Below are 19,798 nucleotides of genomic sequence, written 5' to 3'. Positions count from 1 at the left end.
AATCATTATAACCCAAGGTGGTGGCCTGGCAGGTTTCATAGTGGGGGTGTTGTATGTTGTCACTTACAGTTGTATGCTTACACAAGCACACACACGCAAGCACATGCTTGCATGCACACAAGCACGTATGCACACACCCCTCTTGTTGCATTTGGTTGTGTGATTTATGCTTTATGCTACAGGCTTCTTTAAGGAAATACACTGAGTGTACAAAACATGCTCCTTCCATGACATACTAGACTAACCAGGTGGATCCAGGTGAAAGCTATGATCCCTTATTGATGTTACTTGTGAAATCAACTTCAATCAAATCAAATCAAAAGCGCAAAATACAACTGGTGTAGACTTTATCTTGAATTGCTTGCTTACGAGCTCTTCCAACAATGCAGAGTTTAAAGATGAAAATGAAATAGTAACACAAGAGGAATAAAAATAAAATACACAGGAATGGAGATACAGTACAGTGAGGACCAGTACCAGATCAATGTGCAGGGGTACAAGGATGGAATGGAGATACAGTACAGTGAGTACCAGTACCAGATCAATGTGCAGGGGTACAAGGATGGAATGGAGATACAGTACAGTGAGGACCAGTACCAGATCAATGTGCAGGGGTACAAGGTATTTGAGGTAGATACTTTATGTACATGAATGCAGGGTAAAGTGACTACGCATCAGGATAGATAATAATAATAGTACAATATAGAACAGAGTAGCAGCAGATGATAAAAGTGAGTGTGTGTGTGTGTAATGTGTATGGATGTGTGTTTGTGTTGTGTTGGTCTGCATGTGTGTGTTGTGTGTGTGCGTATGTAGTGTATGTGAATGTATGTGAGTTTTGTGTGGGCTTGTCAATGTAGTGTGTGTGAGTGAGTGTGTATATGGTTTGTATATATAGTCTAGTGAGTGTGCGTAGGGTCAGTGCAAGATAGAGTCAGTGCAGGTAGTTTGGGTACCATTAATTGACTGGCAGTCTGGCTATTTAGCAGTCTTATGGCCTGGGCGTAAACGCTGTCTTGGAGCCTGTTGGTCCGACCGTTTGCAGAGGGTAGCAGAATGAACAGTGGCTTGGGTAGCCAGGATCTTTGGACATTTTTTGGGCCTTCCTCTGACACCGCCTAATATAGAGGTCCTGGATGGCAGGGGGCTCGGCCCCAGAGATGTACTGGGCTGAGAAGGATTTTTAAGCCTTGAGACAATTGAGACATGGATTGTGTATGTATGACATTCAGAGGGTGAATGGGAAAGACAAATGATTTTAGTTCCTTTGAACGGGGTATGGTAGTAGGTGCCAGGAGCATCGGTTCGTGTAAAGAACTGCAACGGTGCTGGGTTTTTTAAGCTCATATATTTCCTGTGTGGTCCACCACCCAAAGCACTAATATTACTAATATTACTAATACTCAGTGTATATACATGTGTGAATAACTACCTTACTAACATTTACAAAATGTGGGAGTAATGATTAATAAATGGTGAGTATACTGTTTGTAAATGCCTTAGAAATAGTTTATAAATAACTCTAAAAAGTGTTACCTGTTTTTGCTAAGTATCCAATGTTTCAGGTATCATAAAAGGTATTGTAGCTTTTATCCTTTTCAGTGGCATGCTGAAAAAGTGATACAGTAGTTGAGCATCACAATATATATATATATCTGTACAAAATATAATAGATTTTTGTTTGATGTGATTATGTACACCTGAGACAATGGACATTCAGGAGAATGGACATTTAAAGAATGATCGAATAGACTTGTATTGTGTAAATAAAATATGACTGTCAGTAACAATAGATTGGAATAGAATATGACATTGTGTTCTACAAACTTAGAAAAAAAGCTGCTATCTAAAACCTCAAATGGATCTCCAGCTGTCCCAATAGGAGAACTCTGCGTAGAACCCTTTTAAATACTAGGTAGAACCCTTTGGGTTTCAGGTAGAACCAATTTGGGTTCCATGTAGGGAACCAAAAAGGGTTCTACCTGGAACCAAAAAGGGTTATTCTATGGGGACAGCTGAAATACCCTTTTGGAACCCTTTGTTCTAAGAGTGTATTGGTTCTATTTATATCTTCAACATGCAGTTGCAGATACAACCCTGACATTAGTTAAAGGCAGTCAATACAATAGATTCTAAAAAAGTTGTCAATTCCTGAGATATGTATTCACACTTTTTTTTAAAGTAGTTACTTTCTCAGATGTGTGTTCAAATAGTTTTGATAAGTAGTCACTTTGTGCGATCTGTATTCAAATAGATTTGATAAGTAGTTATTTTGTGAGATCTGGACTCAAATAGTTTTTAAAAGTAGTACTTTTTTGGGATCTGTATTCAAATAGTTAAGCAACTCCAAAGTAAGAGTCAGTTCCCACCCCCCCATTTGTGTTTTACTTTCCACAAAGCATAGGTAAACTTATAGTTATCCCAGGTCTGCTGCGCAGTATTGACAGAAGTCCACTCATTTCTTTTCTTGACCAAATCTCCAATCCCCTGTTCCCCTGTCTGTCAACAATGGTTATGACACACACACATGTGCAGTCGCACAAACAAATGCATGTGTGGATACACACATACATACGCACGTGCACACACATGCTTTTAGAAACATATGGTTAAGTTATGGTTAAACTCCCTGTTTTTTAACAATAGATCCAATAACATTCATCAACAGATACAACCTGAATGCAGGTCAGCTGTTCCAGGGGGTTTCTAGGGGTTGTACTTATATAATAGTAGATGATACTGTAAGTCTGTGTGTGTCCCAAATGGCTCCCTGTTGAGCTCTCGTCAAATTTGGGATGCAACTCTATGTCCCTCTGTGGCCTGTTCAGACTGGATCCAATACATCAGACCAGCAGGGACTGATAAAAACAGCACATAACCTCCTGTGTCAATCCAGGAGCCCTTGGGAAATGTGCTACACCAATTGAGTGGGAGTATTAACTCCCGAGTGGCGCAAGGCACTGCATCTCAGTGCTACAGACCCTGGTTCGATTCCAGGCTCTATTGGGAGTCCCATAAGGCGGCGCACAATTGGCCCAGCGTCGTCTGGGTTAGGCTGTCATTGTAACTAAGAAGTTGTTCTTAACTGACTTGCCTGGTTAAATATATATAGAGATTTTGTTTAAATGTCCATAGCCTACTGTGAATGTCACCCACAAAGGAATTCAATATTCTAGTCTTGTCCTAATAGGTTTCTTATCCAGTGTGTTGTTCAGAGTAGCTTTACCCATACTGTGTCGCTCAGAGTAGCTTTACTCATATTGTGTCATTACACATCACTGGCCCTGGTTAATGTGTATTGTGTAGACTAGTGTAACAGTATAGATTCCGTCCCTCTCCTTGCCCCTACTTGGGATTGAACCAGGGACCCTCTGCACACATAGACAACTGACACCCACGAAGCATCGTTACCCATCGCACCACAAAAGAATGTGGCCCTTGCAGAGCAAGGGGAACAACTACTTCAAGGTCTCAGATCAAGTGAAGTCACCGATTGAAACGCTATTAGCGCGCACCACCGCTAGCCATTTTAACTAGCTAGCCATTTCACATCGGTTACACTAGGTGAGATTGTGCCTGGCCAATGCTCTATGGCAGATGTCGACTCAAGTTATGCAAGCATTGTCTGTCTACACTGCCATTAGATGACAATGACATAGATAGATCTTGTCACAAAAACAAGATTTTGTAAAGGGTCTATTGGACTAAATATCATCAATATCAACAGTGCTTATCCATTTTGTGTGTATTCATTTATTTGTATATTCTATTCTATTCTCCCTTCTATTCCCTAGATCCCCTGAGGCACAGCCTGACCTATGATATCTAAAGAGTTAACCTTTCAGCGATTTTTAGACTGGGAGGGTCTGGACACAGTTGGTGCGTTCAAAACAACTCGGAACTCGAAAAGAAACTCCGACTAGGAAAAATCGTTTTAAACGGGCATCCAAATCTGAATTACAAGTTGGAAACTCGAGCATCATGCTATCAATAAGTCAATCAATCAATCAATATATTTTATAAAGCCATTTTTACCCAACCTAAAACCCCAAAGAACAAGCGATGTAGATGTAGAAGCAGTGGCTAGGAAAAACTCCCAAGAAAGGCAGGAACTTGAGAAGAGGCAGGAACTTGAGAAGAGGCAGGAATTTGAGAAGAGGCAGGAATTTGAGAAGAGGCAGGAACTTGGGAAGAGGCAGGAACTTGGGAAGAGGCAGGAACTTGGGAAGAGGCAGGAACCAGGCTCTGAGGAGTGGCCAGTCCCGTGGAGTGCCGGGTGGAGATTATACGAGTACATGGCGATTAAGGCCAGATCGATCTTCAACCAAGATAGTCATTAAGGCCAGATCCTAGAGCTCCAATTTCTCCGACCTGAAGATCACTGATGTCACGATTTTCCCACTCTGAGCTCGTCTTTACCTGAGTTCCCAGTTGTTTTGAACGCACCAAGTTTCACTGTGCCTAAATTGACTGGCGCTCTGCGCGAACGAGGGCGTGTTCAGCCAACAAAATAGTGCTTTGGTATAGAAGGCCTGCAGTAAATTGCGGTGGGGAATTAGGCAGAGGTGGTTCTGGTGTGCTTTGTGTTTTAATATATATTTTAATTAGTTAAACCATGTCTAGGTTTTTTAACGCAATTAATACTCACCTCCGGAGAGATTTTGCCGCATATCGCGCTATTGTCTGTATTCCACTGCGTACAATAAACTACACTTCGCAGAAACATGTGGGAAATGGGTAAGCCCCCTCGTGCACTTTTTGCATTGTAGTAAACAACTTATGTTACCCTTTCAGCTTTCTTTTTATCCGACAGTAAGTTTACAGATTTCACGTTTGGGACAGTTGGAGAGACCACAGAGGTGTCCGGTAGGCTTTAAGGGGCTTTTTGATAGCGTAATGTTATTATGGGTCTGCCCATAACCCAACCGTTTTAATTCAATTTGCATAATGCACATGACTTCCCTGCTGAACAGACCATGATATTATTCTGACGCGCTAATGTTCTCTGTGTTTATAATGTGACAAACAACATAGCCTATATCTACAATTGACGTGAATGTGCCAGGCTGTCTGAGTGATCTCATGGCAGCATGTGTTGCATTTCCTTCCAGGGGTGTATGTCAGGTCAGAACTGGTCAGGGTTGATTTTCTTCACAATAATCTCTTCTGCTTCATAGAAGTCACATGACTACTCTACACATCTTTATCTGTATTAGATTCAAATGCATTCAAATCAATGAATACATGTTTTTCACATTTCAATCTCACTGTCTCCTTCTTTCATCTCACCCCTCTTTACCCCCTCTTCCCCCTCTTAGGGACAGCACTATGGTCCTGGGGAAGAGGTGGAAGGACGCGGCTGAGACGGTGATCATCGGAGGGGGCTGTGTTGGAGTCAGTCTGGCCTATCACCTGGCCAAGGCTGGACAGAAGGATGTGGTCCTGCTGGAGAAGTCTGAACTGACCGCTGGATCAACCTGGCATGCTGTAGGTCAACAAAAACTAAAACAGATCTAGGATCAGCTTACCTGTCCCAAAACCTTATCTTAACTGTATGAGGGAAGACAGAACTGTCTGGGAGCAACAGTTGGCTCAAGGGGCTCATGGATAGAGTCTTTGTTTTGTTTGTCAGTCAGGGGGGCACACAAACGTATTGGGCGAGTTTGTTTTGCAAGACCCTGTGCCCCTTAAGTGAAATCTCCACCCACCCGGGGCATGCAAATGAACTCGCCCATTTATTGATGGTCTGACACCTGTTTCGACCTGAGACGGTCTTCTGCTAATACATAAGTTAGCAAGGTATGGGAGTTTATGTTCCCCAACATTTGAATAAGTTAAGGAGTTATTACACACACCCACTATTAGAAGGAACTGTCAGAGGAAAAGATAAAGGTCAGAGATATTCAACACGGAAATAATACATTGAGACCACACTGAAGATATTTACATTTTGCCATTGAGTCATCTTATCCAGAGCGACTTACAGTTAACAGGAAAAACCAGACCAAAGATACTACGGTACTACAAGATATCAGATAGTCCACTCAGCAGAGGGAGATTCCCAAGAAGTAGATGGAGGCATGTAAGAAGATCTAAGTTATGGTAGCTGTCAGACAGCTGCTGTCAAAGAACCAGGCCTATGTGGGTCTGCCAAGGATCTGATGACCTAATACTGCTTCTCTATGACCCCCTTCCAACCAACCCTATCCCATATAGGTTACTCTACATAGTAAATATGCTGCCCTTAATGTCAAGGGGCCAACTTTCCTAGTAGACTTATCAAACGTCTCATTCTATGTATCTATGTTAGGAACTTGTGAACTGCATGCCCTGATTGTGTAGTGTAGTTCAAGTCAATGGAGTTAACAGGATGTTGTTGAAATATGTATTCCTATTATTTTATAAGATGCACTTTCAAATCATTGCCTTGCAAACCTGCAGTGTCAATACAGTAGATTAAGTGTTGTCAGTGTTTCCATGTACATGACCATGCCTCCTCTTCTAAGTGTCCATGTTTATTGTCTGTTCCAGGCTGGTTTGACCACGTACTACCACCCTGGTATCAACCTGAAGAAGGTCCATTACCACAGCATCAAGCTGTATGAGAGTCTGGAGGCCGAGACAGGACAGGTATACTATATGTCAACCACAGCACAACGGATTATATAATGTCTGTCTGTATGAGAGTCTGGAGGACGAGACAGGAAAGGTATACTATATGTCAACCACAGCACAACGGATTATATAATGTCTGTCTGTATGAGAGTCTGGAGGCCGAGACAGGACAGGTATACTATATGTCAACCACAGCACAACGGATTATATAATGTCTGTCTGTATGAGAGTCTGGAGGCCGAGACAGGACAGGTATACTATATGTCAACCACAGCACAACGGATTATATAATGTGTGTCTGTATGAGAGTCTGGAGGCCGAGACAGGACAGGTATACTATATGTCAACCACAGCACAACAGATTATATAATGTCTGTCTGTATGAGAGTCTGGAGGCCGAGACAGGACAGGTATACTATATGTCAACCACAGCACAACGGATTATATAATGTCTGTCTGTATGAGAGTCTGGAGGCCGAGACAGGACAGGTATACTATATGTCAACCACAGCACAACGGATTATATAATGTCTGTCTGTATGAGAGTCTGGAGGCCGAGACAGGACAGGTATACTATATGTCAACCACAGCACAACGGATTATATAATGTCTGTCTGTATGAGTGAATTTATGTACAGTGGGTATCAAAGTTTTCACCCCCCTTGGATTTTTAACATTTTGTTACAAAGTGGAATTGAAATGAATATAATTGTGATTTTGTTGTTGTTGTCATTGATGACAAAGAATAGTCTGTATTGTGAAATTGGAAGAATATAAACGTTACTATGCCTTGATTAGACACATTCACTCCCCTGAGTCAATACATGTTAATTCCTTTTGTAGCAGTTACTGCTGTGATTCTTCTTGGGTAAGTCTCTAAAAGCTTTGCACACCTGGATTGTGCAATATTTGCCCATTTAGTCTTTTAAAAATGATTCTAGATGTTGGCTAGATGGTAATTTTCAAGTCTTGGCATAGATTTTGTTGCAGATTTAAGTCATCTGTAGCTTGGCCAAGCAGGAACATTCACTGTCTTGTTGGTAAGCATCTCCAGTGTAAATTTGACCTTGTGTTGTAGGTTCTTGTCCTGCTCAAAGGTGAATTCCTCTCCCAGTGTCTGGTGTAAAGCAGACTGAAGCAGATTTTCCTCTAGGATCTTGTCTGTGCTTAGCTCTGTCCCATTTATTTTTTATTGTGAAACATTCTGTTTGCCAATGTCAACCATACCCATACCATGATGCAGCTGCCACCACCCTTCGAATACAAGGAGGCAGTAACTCAGTGTGTTTTGGACTTGCCCCAAACATAAGGCTTTGCATATATTTTTTTATTCTACTTTTTAGGTCGTTATTGTGGCGTAAATACAATGTTGATCCATCCTCAGTTTTTTTTCCTTCACAGCCATTGAGCTGTTTTAAAATTAGCAATGGCCTCATGGTGACATCCCTGAGCAGTTTCATTCCCGTCCTGCAGCTCAGTTCAGAAGGATGACTGCATCTTTGATGTGTCTGGGGGGGTTTAATACATAATCCACAGCATAATTATTAACTTGAACATGCTTAAAGATATATTAAATGTCTATTTTGTTATTGTTACTAATCTATCAATCACTGCCCTTTTACTATGAGTCTTTCGAAAAATCTCACAGGACTTTGTAGTTGAATCTGTACATGAAATTCAATACTTGCCTGAGGGACCTTGGAGATGTTGTCGTATGTATGGGGGACAGAGGAATTATGCCAACCCCTGTTATTAGTGTGAAATAACAGGGATTGACATGCTACTTATTATGAGAATTGTTTAGCCAAATTTGACTCTAGAACTATTTTAGGCTTGTCTAAACAAATGGGGTGCAATAACTATTTGAGTTATTACATTTTTATTAATTTAATGAAGTTCTTTGTGTAGCTCAATGACAACAAATCACAATCAAATTAATTTGTATATCACTTTGTCACACAACAAAATGTGGGGGAAAAGGGGGGTGAATACCTATGATACCCACTATGTTTGCATGTTTCACACATTTTATCCATGTCTCTATAGGCGGTGGGTTTCCACCAGCCAGGCAGTATCCGTATTGCCTCCACCCCAGTCAGAGTGGATGAGCTGAAGTACCAGATGGCAAGAACCCACTGGCACCCCACGCCTCAGTGGCTCATCACCCCTGAGAAGATCAAGGAGCTCTTCCCTCTGCTCAACATGGACAAGGTCTGGACCTGAACCAAAAATATATATATCTGTCAGAGGAGGCTAATGAGGGGAGGACAGCTGATAATAATGGATGGAATGGAGTTAATGGAATGGTACCAAACATATGGAAAACCAGGTGTTTGATACCATTCCATTCATTCCATTCCAGCCATTACTATGAACCTGTCCTCTCCATTTAAAGTGCCACCAGCCACCACTGATCTATAACCATGGCTCTATATCTATTGTTCTGGTCTGGACCGGAGGAATGCAGTCTCATGCGCCATAGACATGTAGCCTTGGTACCAGATCTGTTTGCACTGTCTTGCCAACTCCATTGGTCATTGGTATGACAATGCCTATAGGAGTTGGCAAGACAGCACAAACAGATCTGGGACCAGGCTAATAGACATCATTGTGATCTCAGTTTCATGTCATGACCTAAGAGCCTAGTGGATATACTCTAATGATTTAAAGAGGCTTTATACAACTTTTCCCTCTGCGGGGGCTCTTGAGGGAAACAAAACTTCCATAATGTATCTTTAAAGTTGTCATTGACCAAGAACGTTTGTTTGAACCAGTAGACAACGACATGACAGTAATAACATCCACCTCCCCCAGGTGCTAGCGGGTCTATATAACCCAGGAGACGGCCATATTGACCCCTACTCCCTAACCATGGCTCTGGCTGCAGGGGCCCGTATGTATGGAGCCCAGATCTACAACCCAGCCCTGGTCTCTGGCCTCACACCCACCAGTGATGGGAAGTGGGATGTCCAGACCCCACACGGGACCATCAGAGCTAACCGCATAGTCAACGCCACAGGTCAGTGGTCGAATATTTGTCGGTGTCAAAATATCTGTCTCTATGTAAACTCCAATGGAGGCTAGAGGAGAGCAGAATATGTCGACAGGCTCATTGTAATGGCTGGAATGGAATGGGTCATCACCGGTACATACAATTGCATGCAGGAATACATGCACAACATGTACTTCTTGCTGCATACATGGAGAATATAAACAAGAACCTTTGGCAAACTGGGAGGCTTAGCTTCCTGCTAGAACTTGGTCTGCCAGAGAGCCAGATGAGCGTTTATGTAGTTGGGTCCAGGCTCTATGTTATTGTACAGAGTGTTTGTGCTGCAAATCATGATTGATTGGCCCTTGCACAAGTTTGTATGTCCAAACTAACATTAGTGACCATATTACAGAACATGCATTGACTGTTGACTTCTAGATAAATTGTATCAATACATTGCATCATGCACTGTAGTATCTTGTAGATATATCAGCATGTAGAGGTCATTTAGGGCTATAGATGAGTTTCTAATGTTTAAAACTGACTCAAGCAGTTTGTCCATTCGGCAACACAGTCCTGTTATTCACAGCTTTTGGGTCAGATTGAAATCTCACTGGCAAACATTGAGAAACTATGATTAGAGCCGGCCAATTGGCTTGAACAACAACTTCAGTTGAAGATTTTTCTAAACGAGTTGGGGTGAGTCAGATTGTCTGTATAACACAGACCAGTCTGGGTGGGTGAGCTGGGGAAGTTAACACCTCTAGCTCCTCTCTAGGTTGTCAGAAACTAAACCCACAGACCTGGTTTACCAGTTTGGGTTGGTTAAAATGCAGGACCCTATGTCTCTCAAGTCAATCAAACCAGTCTCTCCTCTCTCCTTCTGCCCCTGAACAAAGCAGTTAACCCACTGTTCCTAGGCCGTCATTGAAAATAAGAATTTGTTCTTAACTGACTTGCCTAGTTAAATAAAGGTAAAATAAAATAAAAATAAAATTAACTCATTTTCAGTTCAGCCACTGGCTTATTTTTATTTATTTTTTTACTGCTTGTAAGACAGACAAAATGACCGTAGTAAAAGTAGAATTGGGTATAGTCTACAGTAAAGAGCACACTCGGCACAGACAAAAATAGATCTTAGGACCCCAGTCCTGAGGACAAAGAAGTTGATGAAACTAAATACTTTAGGGGTGAGTTCAGTTGTAGTTCTTGTTTGATTTGGCCCAGTGCTGAGCCTCTTTCAGTCTTTCTGACTCTTGTCTGAACTGCTCTTATTCCAAGGCTGCTATCTTAGGGACATTTGACCCTATACACGACATTCTGAGTTCAGGAGAAACTGGGTCACATGGTTTGAACTGGGTCATACCAGTTCTGGGAGGATTTAGTTGGCAAGGTTTTGTCACCACTATCATACCTCCTTGCATAACTGATTAATTTTGCAGCTGCCTGAAGTTTGCTCTCTCCCTCCTTTATGGGTCGCTGGAGGAGGAGGAGAGGGGCACGTTGTAGGTTTACTTTGCTTTGTTCTAGCTTTGCTAAACCCATTACTATTATGGCCCCTGGCCCTCCGTTCCCTCATCAGTTTATCCAAACAGGCCAACAGGTTTTAGCCAATCACAGAGCAGCAGCTGAAGGACGCCTCTTCAGCAGACGTTTTAACACTTTGCTGACAGATTTTTTAAATGTTGAAGAACAAACATTTTCTGATTCCCTTAGTGATGCTTGGGTTTCCATGTGCTTTTTTTCTGCAAACTCTGTTTTCTTTAAGTTCATGAATTTGCAGTTTGAGTCCACTCAATAGACAACCTTGTGTTAACATCACCTATGTACAACAGTCAAACCGTTGCTGACTGGGCTTTCCGAGTGGCGCAGCGGTACAAGGCACTGCAGATCCGGGTTCAATCCCGGGCTGTGTCGCAGGTGGTTTCCGGGTTAAGCGAGCAGTGTGTCAAGAAGCAGTGCGGCTTGGCAGGGTCGTGTTTCAGAGGATGCATGGCTCTCGACCTTCGCCTCTCCCGAGTCCGTACGGGAATTGCAGCGATGAGACAAGACTGTAACTATCAATTGGGGAGAAAAGGGGGTAGAAATTGTTTTATTACAATAAATAAAAAAATCATCATCTTTGAATAACAGTCAGCTATCTTAGAATTTGACTCATGTTTTGTCAACTCAACTTGATTTCCTCAGTTGGTGTAATGTAACAAGCTGCAACTACATTTAAGTCATTTAGAAGACACTCTTATCCAGAGCTATTAAGGTAAAGTGCGTCACCTAGTCTGCTTGGGGATTCAACCCAGCAACGTTTCAGTTACTGGCCCAACTCTCTTAACCCCTAGGCTACCTGCTGCCTGTAACTACCAAAATGTTGTCTAGTGCTTGACACGTAGTTGATTCACAGCAGCTACAATATTGTCCAGTCAGGCAAAAAAACGGATATGTATTGTTTTGGTACACAGGATGAATTAGGCTATAATATTAATATAATATATGCCATTTAGCAGACGCTTTTAACCAAATGCCATTTACAGTCATGCGTGCATACATTTTGCGTACGGGTAATCCCAGGAATCGAACATACTATCCTGGTGCTGCAAACACCATGCTCTACCAACTGAGCTACAGAGGATAACGAGTGCTTGGTAGATATAACACTTCCTATAGGGGATCTGCAGATATACTGCCCATCGATGTGTGTTATTGCATAAGTCACGGCTCGTGAGAGACTTATAGCCTTGTCCTATACATTACACGTTGCATACAATCAACATGGAGAGAGAAATGTATAGCTGCACATAAAGCTGCTGGGGCCAAATGAAAGCCACTTTGTCAGGGGTACAATGGAAACGTCCCATAGCGCAGCTGAGGGATTTAATCTAAAACCTTGTCGTTGAAGCTGCTGTTGTTTGAAACCCCACTGGACACTGTAGATTTATAGTGTTTGACCAATGCAGTAATGACTTGTCTCCATATGGTCCAGTATAATAGAACAGTGCACGTACAGCACACACAGGCCGGGTAGGGGGAGTTTGTGGTGATTGTGTCAGTTGCTGTGTTTGCACTTTGCAGACACAAACACATACACAACCTGCAGTCTGAGAGTCTTATGTGTCCAGTTTTGGTTTTGTGGGCTTCTTTTTTTTTCAGATCATCCTTGGTTGTACTCATAAACAGTAGCTACCACACCCATTAAACTCACTCCATTACTTTGGAGCTAAATCTCTCAACTTCATTATTCTACTTTGGAATAGGCCCACTGATTTGTGGTTGAGTTTTGGACATTTTGTGAGCTTTGTTCATATTTGTGGGAATAACCCAATAAAGAGCACTTCCGGAAGCCTCCCACTCTATACATATCATTGGGAAGTTTATATCTTTCATTACAATACAACTCTCTAACCCTCAGGTTAAACTACTCTCTCTCATTTAGTGGGTGGGTGAGTTGTGTGTGTGTGTGTGGTGGGATTTGGGGGTTCACCCCTCGACATGCAGGGTTTGATACATGATTTATGCTTGCTGGCGCTATGGTGTGCAGAAATAACTCCATGTGAAAGCAGATCCTGAAGTACCGCTGTAGCATTCCTCACAAACAGTCTCTCATTTGCTCCCTCCCTCTACTCCCACACCATAGCGGAGGTGGTTGTACTCTGGACATGGCTGAGCCTGTGTCAGACAAAGCCCCACTTCCAATGAGTCCATTCATTAGAGGTTATTCCTGGGAGGGTCTGTGAATGGCCCTGTGTGTGTCCTCCTACAGGGAGCTTGTAAACATGTGTGCTGTCTACTCTGACTCCTTCAGAAGCTCTGGCCCAACTAGCTGTATTCTACAGAATTGGTGCAAGGCAACCTTTAAAAGTAGAGTACGTACGTCCCTCTGAGCTGGAAAGTGTAAACAACGCTGATGTTCATATCAGCCAAACTGCCCAATTTGAGAAAGCAGAATCTAACATGAGCGATTATATCAGACCCTACATGTAGTTTAAGTATTTATGTACAGTGCATTCCAAAAGTATTCAGACCCCTTGACTATTTCCACATTTTGTTACGTTCAAGCTTTATTCTAAATGGGTAAAAAAATATAAAATATATTAAATCATCAACCTTCACACAATACCCCATAATGACAAAGCAAAACCAGCTTTTTAGAAATGTTTGCAAATGTATAAAAAAAAACAAATTCCTTATTTGCATAATTATTCAGACCCTTTGCTATGAGACTCAAAATCGAGCTCCGGTGTATCCTGTTTGATCAACCTTGAGATGTTTCTACAATGTAGACTCCACCTGTGGTAAATTCAATTGATTGTATATGATTTGGAAAGGCACACACCTGTCTATATACCCACAGTTGACAGTGCATGCCAGAGCAAAAACCAAGCCATGAGGTCGAAGGAATTGTCTGTAGAGCTCCGAGACAGGATTGTGTTGAGACACAGATCTAGGGAAGGGTACCAAAAAGAATGTATGCAGCATTGAAGGTCCACAAGAACACAGTGGCGTCCATCATTCTTAAATGGAAGAAGTTTGTAACCACCAAGACTCTTGCTAGAGTTGGCCGCCTGGTCAAACTGCGCAATCGTGGGAGAAGATCCATGGACAGGGAGGTGACCAAGAACCCGATGGTCACTCTGACTGAGCTCCAGAGATCCTCTGTGGAGGTGGGAGAACCTTCCAGAAGGACAACCATCTCTGCAGCACTCCACCAATCAGGCCTTTATGGTAGAGTGGCCGGATGGAAGCCACTCCTCAGTAAAAGGCACATGACCGCCCGCTTGGAGTTTGCCAAAAGGCACCTAAAGACTCTCAGACCATGAGAAACAAGATTCTCTGGTCTGATGAAACCAACATTGAACACTTTGGCCTGAATGCCAAGCGTCACGTTTTGAGGAAACCAGGCACCGCTTATCACCTGGCCAATACCATCCCTACGGTGAATCATGGTGGTGGCAGCATCATGCTGTGGGGATGTTTTTAAGCGGCAGGGATTGGGAGACGAATCAGGATCAAGGGAAGGATGGACGGAGAGAGGTCCTTGATAAAAAATCTGCTCCAGATCTCTCAGGACCTCAGATTGGGTTGAATGTTCACCTTCCAACAGGACAACAACCCTAAGGACACAGCCAAGACAATGCAGGAGTCTCAATGTCCTTGAGTGGCCCAGCCAGAATCTGGACTTGAACCCGAGCTAACATCTCTGGAGAGACCTGAAAATGGTTGTGCAGTGACGCTCCCCATCCAACCTGATAGCGCTTGAGAGGATCTGCAGAGAAGAATGGGAGAAACTCCCCAAATACAGGTGTGCCAGGCTTGTAGTGTCATGCCCAAGAAGACTCCAGGCTGGAATCGCTGCCAAAGTACTGAGTAAAGGTTCTGAATAATAATTATTTCAGTTAGATTTTTTTTATACATTTGCAAACATTTCTAAAAAAACGTTTTTGCTTTGTCATTATGGGGTATTGTGTGTAGATTGAGGGGGGGGGGTTTGAATCCATTTTAGAATAAGGCTGTAACATAACAAAATCTGGTAAGTCAAAAGGGTCTGAATGCACTGTATTTGAGCCAGTGTCTGGTGTGGAACAGTTGCAACTCAGCAGATAACCCCAGTTGTTGACTTCTGCCGTTCCCCGTCACAACTAGTTCCTGCAGGCCATTACCAGTCTGATCTGTGGGGACAAACAGCTGTGGTGGCTGCAGGGGCCATGGTGTGTGTCTGTGTGTATAGAGAGAGAGAGCGCAGTTGACACACGTCGGACTTTCGCCCCACAAATCATTGTTTGTCTGGCTAGGGACCAGTAGCAATAGGTTGCACCTCGCAGTATGACATTATTATGAAAAATCTCTAGCCGCCCTCTATCGGCAGCAACATAGTGGTTGGTGCCCTTCGTAAAGTTGTGATAAGCACAGCATTCGGCCAGAATGACTAACTACTTTTTAGTCTAAGTTAAACTATAGTGCCTGGAAATACAATTACTTAGCTGAAGTATTAAAATATTTAGTAGGGAACAACTTTTCCAGCATTATCATATCATCAAATTGACTTTAGACCGATTGCAATGTTATTAGCTAGCAAAGTTTGCCAAATAGCTAGCAATGCTAATGTTAGCTAGCTAAAATCCGGTGACCTCCCCTCAGTTTTAGCTAGCTAAAGTCAATCCCGTGACATCAAAATTACATGCTTTTCCTTTCTTCCTTTTTTGATTTGTCATTGTAATGCACTTTTGATAAACTCTTTATCAACACTCATTGACAATGCATTTGAGTAGAATGCTGTTGGGAATCAGTCCAATACTAACGTTCAAAACAAGATTGTGGCTAAACATGCAACCCCATGAATACTGGTTAGTAGTCAGTTTGCTGTACACAGAGGTTATGCCATAAATTATTTTATGTGTACAGTTTTATGGGTGTCTCTTATTAAAACTGTGTGGTGTAGTGTATGGATATATATAAAGTTGTGCAATACTGTAATGACCTGACTAGATCATAAAGGAACAATTGTCCAGACAGAGGATTGAGTTTACGAATTGACGGTTTATTAACCCAACATTACACAGGCTACTGTTTACTACTGGCTACTGGCTACTATAAAACAACCGTGACCTTCTCTTGTGAAGGCCAGACATAAGAGAGAGAACAGAGGCTAAACCTGGTCTTCACTTCCAATGCTCCATCCCCCTGCCCAACCCCCCTCCACACCACTCCGCCAACCACCAGGATGCCCGGCAACAGAACATTCCAGGCATTCCCGTGATTGGCAGGTTGATTGGCATGTCGGACCCCTCAAACACTGGGTACTGGTAGGTACAACACAACCACCTACTAGCCTAACACACAGCTGTCTGTGCGGGTCGCTACACAGCCCCCCCACCAAAGTCCTTCGTCCCCGAGGGAACAAACAAAGTCTCTGAAGTGACTCGGAGGTCTCCTTTGCCTGCGTGGCCGTGATGGTCGCAGAGTGCCCCTCTGGGAACCAGGGGATGAAGGCAGGGATATGGGGGACAAGGAAGCAGGAACGGGTAATACAGTCCGTGGCTCTGGGGATCCACACGGTGACACAGGGGGAGTGGGCTGTCTGCGGCACCTGGGGGTGGGTGCCTGGAGAATGTCATTGCCAGAGAGGGGAATTGTGGGGGTCCCTGGGGTTTGGGGAGAAGAGGCCCATCTGTATGGGGCTAACCTGTCCCTGTGCAGTGTCACCTTTCTCCCCCTGGGAGGAAGCTGCACCCGGTAAACAACCTCTGCACTCAGCTCTCTCTCCCATTCCTCTCTCCACTCAGTGGCGGCAGCCGTCTGCATTACAGGGACAGGGCGTTGGAGTGGCGTGCCCCTGCCCTGTGCACCACTGTGAAGTCATACGGATGAAGCTCCTCCAACCAGCGAGCCACCTGCCCCTCTGGCTCTTTGAAAGACATGAGCCACTGGAGAGCAGAGTGGTCAGTCCTTACAGTAAAGGGCAGGCCACCCAGGTAGTACTTGAAGTGTTTGACGGAGGCCACAACAGCCAAGAGCTCCCGCCGGGTGACACAGTAGCGGCGCTCATGTTTGTCAAATGTTTTGCTGAAGTACCCCACCCATGCCCACATTGCTCGCGTCTGTGTCCAGGATAAAGGGCAAGGTCAGGTCAGGGGGGGCGAGCACGGGGGCCTCGATCAGTGCACGTTTGAGGGTGTTGAACGCCTCCTCACACTCCACTGTCTAAGTGAAGGCCTTGTCCTTCGGCAGCAGGCGGTTCAGGGGCGCAGCGATGCTAGAGAAGCCCCATACAAACCTCCTGTAGTACGAGGCCAGGCCCAGGAAGCTCTTCAGCTGACTCTGGTCGGTGGGGGTGGACCAGTCTGACAGCCCCCAACTTGTCCTCCATGGTGCTGATCCCTTCCTTCCCCACTCAGTGGCCCAAGAAGGACACCTCTCTCCTCCATGAAGTGGCACTTCTCGGGGTGGAGCTTCAGACCTGCGGCAGCCACCCTCTTCAGCACACGCCGTAGCGCCCCCAGGGCTGACTGGAAGGAGCTGCCATGGGCCAGGATGTCATCGAGGTATACCAGACACTGCTGTCGGGGGATGCCATCCAGCACCCTGTCCATCGAACGCTCAAAAGTAGCTGGAGCGTTGCACAGGACCTTGAACTGCCAGTGTCCTCTGTTAGTGGAGAACACGGTTTTAGCTCTGGCCTCTGGGGAGAGGGGCAACTGCCAGTAGCCACTGCGAAGGTCTAGTGAGGAGAACCAGGAGGACCCCCTAACCAGGCCCAGTGACTCATCGATATGGGGTATGAGTCCTTCCTGGTTACCTCATTCAGCTGCCTGTTGTCCGCACAGAACCTCAGCTTGCCCCACTTCTTCGGAACAATGACGACTGGCGCCGCCCAGGGGCTGTCTGAGGGCTCGATGAAGGCTCCAAAACAGCCTTGTCTGCCGCCTCCTGGCGTGCCAGCGAGATACGGCAGGGACGCATCTTGATGGGTCGAGCATCACCTGTGTCGATCTCATGCTGCACCAAATGAGTCTGACCCACCTCTTCCTCACTCAGCGCAAAGCTGTCTCTGAATTCAAACAGCAACTGCCACAACCGTTCCTGCTGCTCGGGGTCAAGACCAACACAGTTCCTCCCCCATATCTCCCTCACTGCAGACAGTGTTCTCTCCTCTCCCATCTGGGGTAGCTGGGCTGGAGGGGCGCGGCCCGGGTTCACAGAGGGCTGTGTCGTAGAGGTATGGGGGAATGTAACACACAGCCGTAGGTGACAGGGGGGCTGGGGAAAAGTCACACACAGATGTGGAGGAGGGGCCATGAGTCTCTGCTGCTTTAACTGTTGGAGTAAAGGGTTTGTTGGGTTGTGTGAATGTGACATTAGGGGGGGGCATGGTGACTGCCGGCCCTCCCTGGAAGCTCAGTGTGCCCCCATTTAGGTCTAACTGGCAGCCTGTGCTCCTAAGAAAGTCCAACCCCAGGATACAAGGGTCCTGGACAGCCGCCACCCACACAGGATGACGCACAGACCTGCCCCCTACTGTCAGAGTCATTATTCCCTTCCCTTTCATGGGTGCCAGCTCACCTGTGACTGTGCGGAGCTGCACAGTTGTGGGCTCACACTGAGTAGAACCTGGCACAATGTCTGGCCACACCAGGGTTACTGTGGACCCAGTGTCCATCAGGGCAGAGCAGGGCACCCCCTCCACAGGGACATGACAAAATTCCCCAACACAGGTCCGGCCCACCACAACAACAGGCTCCATCCGCTTGCCCTCGTCTGCTTCTGGGGCAAGTGGAGCCTTGCTTCCCCGTCTGTGCCAGTGGGCTCCTCCTGAAGAAGATGGTGGTTGGGAAAGAAAGCCAGGGGTCCGCACTACCCGGTCTATGCGGGCCCTGAGCTGTTTCCCTGAGCTCTGGGGGACATGGGGCAATCTCGGCGCAGATGGCCTGGCTGGCTACAACCTCACCAGACCCTGGGACCAGGGCGTGTATTTCGTGTCGCCTGTAGCGACACAGCACGAATTAGTTCTGTCATTTCAGCAGGCTTTTCCGGCTCCGGGCTGCTCTGCCCCCCAGCTCGCACAGAGGGTCTGTCTCTCTGCACCCCCACCAAAGCCCCAGCTGAAGCCCCAGCCCACACCAGCTCCCTCTCCAAAGCCATCTCCAAGGCTATCTGCAATGACTCAGGATGAGCCAGCTGGGTCTATATGCGCAGCTCCGTAGGAGAGAGCGCCTGTATGAACTGGTCCCGTGCTAGCCCCCCTCCGTGCAGAGCGAGCATGTGAGCATATGCCCGCCGAGAGAGGCTCTCAATGTCATTAGCTAGCACCCGTAGAGGCTCTCTAGGCTGCCTGCGTCTATTACTCAGTTCGGAGCGCAGCAGCCCGGGCTGTACACACTGTCCATAGCGCCTCAGTGCTCCCACTAAAGCACCATAATCACGTCTGTCCTCGGGGCTAATCAATATCAAACAGCCCAGAGCATCATCCGTGAGGCATAAAGCCAACTGCAGTGCCCTTTCTTCATCCGACCACCCTCCAAAATGAGCTAACAGTTCAAACTGAGCATGAAAAGCTCCCAATCCGCCTTACCGGAATACTTCGGTGTCTTAACAGATACGGACGCAGCCGGGAACTGGGCGCCACCATGTTTGTTTACATCCTGAGCCCCAGATTCCTCGGCGACGTCACCCCTTCGGTCCGCCCACCCACCATAATCCGCG

The 19,798-nt window shown here is 45.3% G+C and overlaps 1 protein-coding gene across 2 annotated transcripts in view; it reads left to right on the top strand.

Moving 5' to 3' along the window:
• The first annotated feature begins 4,154 nt into the window (after positions 1–4,154).
• Positions 4,155–19,798, top strand: part of dmgdh (dimethylglycine dehydrogenase) — a 28,066-nt gene continuing 12,422 nt past the window's right edge. The window contains exons 1-5 of one of the 2 annotated variants that reach the window (XM_020457261.2): positions 4,155–4,737; positions 5,319–5,487; positions 6,532–6,630; positions 8,662–8,826; positions 9,430–9,634. In XM_020457261.2, coding sequence (XP_020312850.1) covers positions 4,616–4,737; positions 5,319–5,487; positions 6,532–6,630; positions 8,662–8,826; positions 9,430–9,634 — 760 coding nt within the window. In that variant the 5' untranslated portion in view covers positions 4,155–4,615. Of the gene's footprint in view, positions 4,738–5,318; positions 5,488–6,531; positions 6,631–7,048; positions 7,184–8,661; positions 8,827–9,429; positions 9,635–19,798 lie in introns of those variants that run through there. The other variant, XM_031802791.1, reaches the window with a different exon arrangement.

This window comes from Oncorhynchus kisutch, linkage group LG23 (assembly GCF_002021735.2).
Source record: "Oncorhynchus kisutch isolate 150728-3 linkage group LG23, Okis_V2, whole genome shotgun sequence".
Lineage (NCBI taxonomy): Eukaryota > Metazoa > Chordata > Actinopteri > Salmoniformes > Salmonidae > Oncorhynchus > Oncorhynchus kisutch.
The sequence above is the reverse complement of the archived record's forward strand: the minus strand, read 5'-3'. Positions and strand labels throughout refer to the sequence as shown.